The following is an 8,985-nucleotide window of genomic DNA, read 5'->3' on the forward strand; positions in this document are numbered from 1 at the left end:
GTTAACTGCCAGAAATATATACAGAGTCTAACAATAAGCGTAATGATTGAATGGCAGAATCCATGTGCAGGATGATATAGTGATTTATTATAATCCATGTAAACAGTTCCAAATTGCAAAACACACTCGTACTCGTAAAAAACAGGCAGAGATATCAAAAACCAGAATAGTAGTCAGCGGGGCAAACAGAACAGACAAGGGCAAGGTAAATCCTAGGAACAAATGACAATGGTCATACACAAAATGGCAAAGAGAACACAGGGAAAAACAAACGGCTTGATATGCAACAATGTTGGCAATACTTCGCGTAGTGTGATTATTGCTAAAATGCTAATGCACACGGAAGGGAAAACCTTTCAGCTCGAGGTCTTGGTACTGGTTGGTCTGGGTGTTGGTATGGATGTTATGCTACTGGTTTAAGAAGTGAGGCATGGAAGGAGGGTGGTATGTGATAGCTGGCAGGCAGTTGTAAAAAAATATGTTACTGGATTAATTTGTCCTCAGTATCTTGAAGGGGCCGATTTATCTGGGTTGAGTTTGCGGCATGTTGTTTTTAGATGTAGCTTCTTGGTTGACAGCTACCAAGTATACCAGTTGCCCAGGTTGATATTGAGGGAGAGGGTGCCTCCTATTTGCCAGAAGACGTTGCTTACTGACTGTAAGTTATGACTGGGACATCTGTTGCCTTGCCAGACCAGGGGAACAAGGGTGGCTGGTATCCCAGGACACATTAGAAGGGGGTCAGGCCTGTGGCTGCACAGGTGAGAGAATTCTGGGGGTATTTTGGCCATGGGAGGAACTCGCTTCTTTGCTGTTGGTTGTTACTGCAGTATGTTCGTAAATAAATTCCCAGCTCTTGGTTTAGCTGACCTGCCTGGCAATTGGAGTGGGTATGGTAGCTCAACAACAAACTTATTTTGATTCGCAGACTTTCTCAGAAAGCTCTCCAAATATGTGACCTGAACTGTACTTCCCTGTCTGAACCTATGTCCTCTGGATTAATGTAATTCTGGAACCCATGTTTAAAGAGCGCTTTAGCTGTTTCCATGGCCATTGGCAAGTTCTTCAGCTGGCACAAGTATGCAGGCTTTAGAAAAGTGGTCTACGGCTATGAGGATTGTGGTAAGCTCTTGTGAGGTCGGGAGGTTGGTGACAAAATCGGGAGTGATTTAAGAAGACCCGCAGGTTGGGAGAGTACTGCTTTGGGCACAAATGGGGCAGATTTCAATGTATATTTTGATGTCAGTGACCAATGTTGGCCACCAGATGGCATTACAATTATGCTGAGACCCGTGGGTACATACTGTAGTGTGGGTGGGCATTCAGGTGGGGGTGGTTTGTCATGTTGCACTCTTTGAATTTCCTCTATAAAATTTCCTCTATGCGGTATCGTAGAATGGGGCAGTGGTGAAGCTGTGTTTAAGGTTGCCAAAGGCCTTTTGTGCCATGCTTGTCCAGTGCAGCTTGCGTGCACAATAGCAATGTTTCTGCACAATAGCAATGTAAGGTGTGGCCACTGAGCTATAGTTATGGATGAACTTCTGATAAACATTTGCTAAGCCGAGAAATCTTTGTAACTCCTTAATGCTGGATGGAGTAGACCACACTGTCACAGTGCTGACTTCTTCGGGATCCATTTTCACCCCCTGGCCATTAATTATGTACCCCAGAAATTAAGTTGTGGAATTCTGGTGGAATTCACATTTTTCCCCTTTTACAAACAGTTGGTGCAGTTGTACTTGTAGAACCTGGGACTCCTGAGTAGGTGAGTAAATCAGGATGTCAATATAAACAATTATATTGTTTATTTTTGGTTCAGAAATTCCTTAAGTATCTTACTGACAAAGGGGATGAGGAAAAGGGAAAAGGAACCAGGAAAATGGGTGAATTTGACCCTTGAGTATGGAGGAGATTAGGAGCGAAATGGTGCAGTCCCATGGCCGGTGGAAGGTGGAAGTTGGGTGGAGTGTGTTTTACTGAACACCTCCCTCATATGTATTATGAAGTAACATAATGATGGTAATGATGGTAAATGATGGTATATGAAAAGCATTAAACCTAACATAAAAGAAGTCAAGTAGCTTGTAAAAGTGTCTTATCTACAGCTTAGAAAATAGCACTTGATCTAGAACGTCCTGTTATTTTACATCATTTATTTCATTTATTTATAAACATTTACATTTACATACACACACACACACACACACACACACACACACACACACACACACACACACACACACACACACACACAAATATATATTTATATATAATAAATCTGACCTATAGATAAGTAAGTTCTTGGATGTAAAATATACAGTATATCTAAGTAAGGTCTATGTCTTTTTGTGTTTAGTATTCACATCCCAAAACATAACATATTGTGGTCACATCAAACTGTCAGTCAGTGGCACTGGACTTAATTTTGCTCTTCACTTGAGCCAATATCAATCTAGAATAAAGCCTATAAATTCAGGGTCAGAATTGCGCTTAAATGAGACTCCATTTTAATCAAATTCTACCCAGACTACTCAGTGCATAAGTGTATAATTACATATTTTCTCCAAATACTGATTTTGGTTTTAAACTGACTATGCCTGTGCAACTCAACAGTAGATTTAGCTCTTATATTTGGGAATCATTCTTTGTGTCTTTCTTATGTCACACAATGCATAGAGATTTTTTTTTTATATCAAGAACACTAAGTCCATTGGCACACTGCTAGAGTACTATAAGGATATTATGTGATGGACCATGCCAGCCAAAGCTGTAAAAGAAAAGGGTTAGCAGGGACTGAAAAGGGGCTGGTGTTGCACAAATAGTGTATGTCTGTGCCAAATAAAACAGCATCACAATCCTGCTGAAGCTTTTTCATTACATAATATGGCATATTGGAGTGCTGAAAACAGGTCTTAATGTAAGTATGTCCTTCACCTCTGCTCTGCGTAGCCTGTCACACTGATGCAGCAAGCGAGAGAGAGAGAGAGAGAGAGAGAGAGAGAGAGAGAGAGAGAGAGAGAGAGAGAGAGAGAGAGAGAGAGAGAGAGAGAGAGAGAGACTTACACAGTAGCAAAAACCATCCTGCAGTAGATAGTGGCTAGACAGCCAGACAAACACTTAATATAATTCAACCTCCCCCTCAGTGCCAACAGATCAGTGAGGGTGGGAAAGGATAGTGTTGTATTAGGGCCAATGAATTGAATCTTAAACTGAGCATAGTCAGTTTTCCTCACTTACGTACTTAGGTACTCTCGAATTCTGTACACGAAGTACGTAATCACTTATAGCCGTCAATTTGCTGCACCTTTTAAGCTTAATCCTACAAGAAATATGTCTTTAAATTGTTCAGCAAATGAATTAATTCAATAAATAAACACATTGATTCACTTATGTAATATGCACTGCAAAAACTAAGCCAAGAAATGAACTATAAACAAATTTATGTATTACAATACTTTTTTATAAAAACAAAATCTATTTTGTTGCACACATGTATAAATGCCCAAATTGAAGTTGTATTATTTCATTGACAGGTCATTTTACTTTCTTACAAAACAAACATACAAACAAAAAAAGGGAAACAAAAAACACTTCAACCAAATTGCCAACAAAAACTATAAATAATAAAAAAAACTTCAAACCAAAAATATTTTTTAAAAGGTGTTTATCTTATAGTCATATTCTTAGAAGTGGCTGTAATCATTCTAATCTTCAAAAAATATTCTGTTGCTTTTGCTTTGAAATAAGCCTTAAAGTTATTACATGAGAAGAACAACTCAGTCTCACTTTACTAATCCTGGGAAACCTTTAAAAATACAATTTAATAGTTACTATGTAATTATGCATTAATGAATGGATGAATGAATTAATGAATGAATGAATGAATGAATGAATGAATGAATGAATGAATGAATGAATGAATGAATGAATGGATGGATTAAATAATTAATTAATTAATAAGACTGACTCTTTGCCACTTAACTAACTTTATTAAATACCAAGAAATACTGTTTCCTTTGTCATGTGCACATGTCAGAGACAATTGTACATTTAAATGCTTGTAATTGGTTTAGTTCACTTATAACTTGTAACTAACTAAGCAGTAATTACTTAGGTTTACATTTCTCATGGAAAAAATACTACCTGACACATTCAGTGTGTTTCTTTCATTCATTCTGGAGTTGTTGGGTGTGTTATTCTGTATTTTGGATCATCTTGTTGAATACAATTAGCCTTATCGGCATTGGACCAGGTCTAAATCCACCTCTTAGTCACAGTACTGGGCAAAAGTCACAGATAACCTTTTGGTTTTAATTAATTGGGTATTCAGTAGATTCAGAATTTATTTATGCAGATTATTATTAACATTCAATATTAGAAATAGAATATTTACAGATTTCATAAATAGGTTTCGGGTATCTGTAAATATTCTGTTTCTGAATGTACTGAATACCCAATTAATTAAAATCAAAAGGTTATCTGTGACTTTTGCCTAGTACTGTGTCTTCTTCTTCTTTCCTTTTAGATTAATAGAGAACCTTTCTTTCCACTAAACTAGATTTGAGAAGTGTTTATAATCTCCATCAGATTAAACAAGATGAACGGATAACTGCCTTACCACCACTAGGGGCACTATAAATAATTTGTGATGGTTTTTGTACTGGAAAACTCCTCTGTGTTCCACACATCAATCATGTTTTCTATAACTTGCTGGATATACAGGCAATAGTGTACACTTGGTGATCTATGTTCGAACATAACCAGATGTTTCATGGGTTTGAGATGATTGAGAAGAACTAACCAACAGCTGCAGAGATGCTTATGAAGCCATGGTCACAAAAGACTTGCCCAGGGGAACCACGCGTGTTGGGATGTGGTAGCCCATTAATTAAGGTGTTGGACAACTGATCAGAAGGTTGTGAGCTTGAATTCCAGATCCACCAGGCTGCCACTGATGGGCCCCTGAGCAAGGCCCTTAATGCTCAGTTGTAAAAATGTATGTTGCTTTGGAAAAGGGTGTCTGCCAAATGCTGTAAATGCATACACTTATTCTTCTGGTTGCCCTCACCGGTGTAAAATGTTCACTCACATTGTCAAATATTGCCCTTTTTGGGCTACATATAACCTCAAAAATCTCTTGTTGTATTATAGATGCATTATCTACAACAGACATTTTCTTTAGGTGAAAGGTGTGTGGTTGTCCATGCAGATAAACTGGATAAATGGACTGAGAGATAGAGTTTCATCACAACATGCAAGATTTATAGCATTTAATGGGGACCGTGACAAAAGAGGGTTTTAAGTCTTGCTTCATTCTATCAGATTTCTTCAGACAGAAGGAAAATATTTCATTTGTGACATAATTTTTTTGTGTTGTTTGTGGGGAACTAATAGCCTACAATTTTCATTGAGTTGTTGATTTAATAGCTGTCTATTTTTCATGTGATGCTATGGCTGGACAGATGCCCTCTGGTGGCATGGTGGTGAACTGCCAAAAAATTTGCAAAATTAATAGATTCGTCTTAAATATTTTACAAGCAACTTTTCTTCAGTGATTAATCAACATGATCAACAATTTAGGGGTGTTATTTAGTCAGTAACAGAGAAAGTATAGTAAGAATAGTAAGAACATCTATCACTTGTGACCTTAAATGACATTGTGTTGATGTCTAACCCATTAGCAAACCAACCTGCATGCAGTGATATGCACTGTGTGCTGATGTGTATGTGCTGTCTGGCTGGATAGGACAGATGAGCTACACTAAACGGGAAATAATTAACAGTGCTTTAGTAACACTTAAGCAGTGGTGCAAATCAACAAACTACATGCTCTCTCATTACATTACCTTTTTCGCTGAAGTAAAATTAATCCATGCTAATTTTAATTGACTTAAACACATATATATGTAAATATAAGTGTGTTTAATTCACAGAAGATTTCATTTTTGTCACATCAAAGGCATATATTTGTATATTAAGTAAATGCTGTTGAGGAATTTACACGCCAATTGGATTTCCATATCACAGCCTGAAGCCACAGACACACACCTTAATATGGCCAGTCTGCCAGTGTTCTGCAGTGCCATGCACACCTACTATTAAATCCAAAACTAAATGTACTGTTGTATAATTATCAGAACAGTGTTTTTAGAAACAACTTGTTGCTGAGGTTCATACTTGCATGTATCATTTTGAGTAGACTAGGCAGATATTATTAAAAATCAATCATTGTTATTGTGAAGTTTGAGGTATAGCCCAATTGGGATCCAGTGAACAGAAAAGCATGGAACTTCAGGGTGGGTTAAACTTTATCAGGTAAAGTGGAGGCTTTTATTAATTAAATACAGAGACACAAATGATTTTCAATGAAATTTAGTGCTTGCAATGCACAGAGGTCACTGATTCATTTCTGCGTCTTATAGTGCAGTTTAAGAAGATGTTGCGAAATTATATATACATACTTGTAGCAGTTTTGCTATAGATAGATTACAGGGACTCGGCTGGTTAAATTGGGAAGAGTCACACAGAGAGCAGCATCTAACCATCTGGCTTCTGTAGGAACAGGTTGGTATTTTTCCATTCACAGAATTCCTTATATAAAAAACGTATATCAGCCAAATGTGTAAATAAAACTTAAAAATACAGCATGACATTATGAGATAATCTCTGAAGCTTCAACACCTGTGTTGTATATGTATTTGTACTTTTCTTCACTCTCAAATGAATAAATTATGTTGATGTTACCAGGTGCTTAAGAGTTTTTTTTTCTTTTCAATCCTCATCTCTTTCTTAAATAGATCAAATCAAGCACAATTAACTTACATAGGTGGACAGTTCTCTACGCCAGTGTCCCAGACTACAGCAAAGCATCAAGAGCACATCCAGAGGTCAAGATGAGGCAACATCCAAAGCGAGGCACTGGTCACTTCACAGCTCCCATTGAGCTATTAATTTCCCAAAAGGGAGAACCATTAGATTTGTCTTGAGAGACTCATATCACTCATATCACAGCAGAGACTCCACTCATATCTGCATCACAAAAAGAGAGCTGAGAAACTCCAGCCTACCTCTGGTGGTTGAGTCGAACCAACAGATTGGGTGTTATGTTCAAAAACAAAAATTCAAATCTTCTTGGGATTCCACAGGCACACACTTAGCTGGCTTCAGGTGTGTGTCTCGTCCTTGTGATCATCCCTATAATACCTCTGATGTGAGCCAGCTTTATTTATTTACACACACACACACACACACACACACACACACACACACACACACACACACACACACACACACACGCACACACACACACACACACACACACACACACACACACACACACACACACACACACACACACACACACACACACACACACACACACACACACACACACACCAGCTCAGGGTTTAAGGATTGATTCACGGCAGCGTAAATGTCATTTTCCCATCTGACTTTCCCTGCGTCAGTCTCTCCCTCCCACTCTAGCCAATGAGAGCAGAGAGGAGTGCCGCGTCTCTGTGAGCATCTCTGTCTCCAGTCCATTTAGGCAGAGGCTTGAGCTACCACTCCCTCCCTTTCTCTTTACTTTTTAGCCAGTCCTTTACCTTAACTCTGCACAAATGCCCCTATCCAGGGAGCTATCTCTCTGTTTGCCTAATTCTTCTCACAATAATTCCTTTACATCTCTCTCTCTCTCTCTCTCTCTCTCTCTCTCTCTCTCTCTCTCTCTCTCTCTCTCTCTCTCTCTCTCTCTCTCTCTCTCTCTCTCTCTCTCTCATATTCAGTTATATATTCAGCTACTTACTTTTTTCTCAGTTTTTGTACTCCAACCATGTTGTTTAATGACATGACAGAGTAGGTACATGAGACACGCTACCTGCATTTAAATTCGTGTCAGCACCATACAGTGTTTTTGTCCTCTCCTCTTAGCCAATCAGAGTACACACTCTCCTCATCATTCATCACTTTTTTCTTTTGTGTACTGTATCAGCATCTCTCTCTCTCTCTCTCTCTCTCTCTCTCTCTCTCTCTCTCTCTCTCTCTCTCTCTCTCTCTCTCTTCGATTACTTACAAGAAAAAAAGAGAGCAAGAATAATTTAAAATACTGCATATATTTGTCAGGCTGCAACGAACGATTATATTAAAAATATATTTTTGTCTAGCTAGTGTTCTCAACAACGTGGCTGTTTAAAAAATGTGGGCAGTTTTAATATTTTACTGATGAAGGCCAATTACATGTCATTCTATAAAGAAATATCTTTCATCTGAAGTTTCCAAAAAATTGGGATGGGTAAAAATGTTCTTAATTTTCTTTGAAATATTTGCTGACCGATAGTCAACATCGAGATTAAAAATGTATTATAAAAAAAAAAAAAAAATTACTTATTAAATATGTAAACATTTAATTTGTAGATTTGACTAAAAAACCCTGGGACCTGACAGTTAAGGAAAGTAAATTGGCCAGACTGTTAAAGCTGTGTTATTAATGTAAAGTTGTGTACATAATAAATGAAGATTCAGGGTTTTATCTTGTGTGATAAATACATAATGGCAATAAATGACTTGTGTGTTCTTTGGTTTGACGGAAAATCAGATAACTTACCGTTAATTAAAATTAATTAAAATAAATTTATTTAAATAAAATACCCCTTATCTGAACTTCTCGGGTCACGGGGAGCCTGTGCCTATCTCAGGCGTCATCAGGCATCAAGGCAGGATACACCCTGGACGGAGTGCCAACCCATTGCAGGGCACACACACACACTCTCATTCACTCACGCAATCACACTACGGACAATTTTCCAGAGATGCTAATCAACCTACCATTCATGTCTTTGGACCGAGGTAGAAACTGGAGTACCTGGAGGAAACCCCCGAGGCACAGGGAGAACATGCAAACTCCACACACACAAGGCGGAGGCGGGAATCGAACCCCCAACCCTGCAGGTGTGAGGCGAACGTGCTAACCACTAAGCCACCGTGCCT

General features: G+C 38.3%; 1 protein-coding gene across 2 annotated transcripts in view; it reads right to left on the reverse strand.

Annotated features, from left to right (window-relative positions):
* cacnb2b (calcium channel, voltage-dependent, beta 2b) overlaps nucleotides 1–7,508 on the reverse strand; it is a 28,194-nt gene extending 20,686 nt beyond the window's left edge. Inside the window, exons 1-2 of one of the 2 annotated variants that reach the window (XM_027169282.2) lie at nucleotides 7,068–7,508; nucleotides 6,823–6,944 (exon numbers count right to left, since the gene is read on the reverse strand). In XM_027169282.2, coding sequence (XP_027025083.1) covers nucleotides 6,823–6,870 — 48 coding nt within the window. In that variant the 5' untranslated portion in view covers nucleotides 6,871–6,944; nucleotides 7,068–7,508. The remainder of the gene's footprint in view (nucleotides 1–6,822; nucleotides 6,945–7,067) is intronic. The other variant, XM_027169285.2, reaches the window with a different exon arrangement.
* Nucleotides 7,509–8,985: the final 1,477 nt, after the last annotated feature.

The sequence above is a fragment of the Tachysurus fulvidraco genome, chromosome 1 (genome assembly GCF_022655615.1).
Source record: "Tachysurus fulvidraco isolate hzauxx_2018 chromosome 1, HZAU_PFXX_2.0, whole genome shotgun sequence".
Classification (NCBI taxonomy): domain Eukaryota; kingdom Metazoa; phylum Chordata; class Actinopteri; order Siluriformes; family Bagridae; genus Tachysurus; species Tachysurus fulvidraco.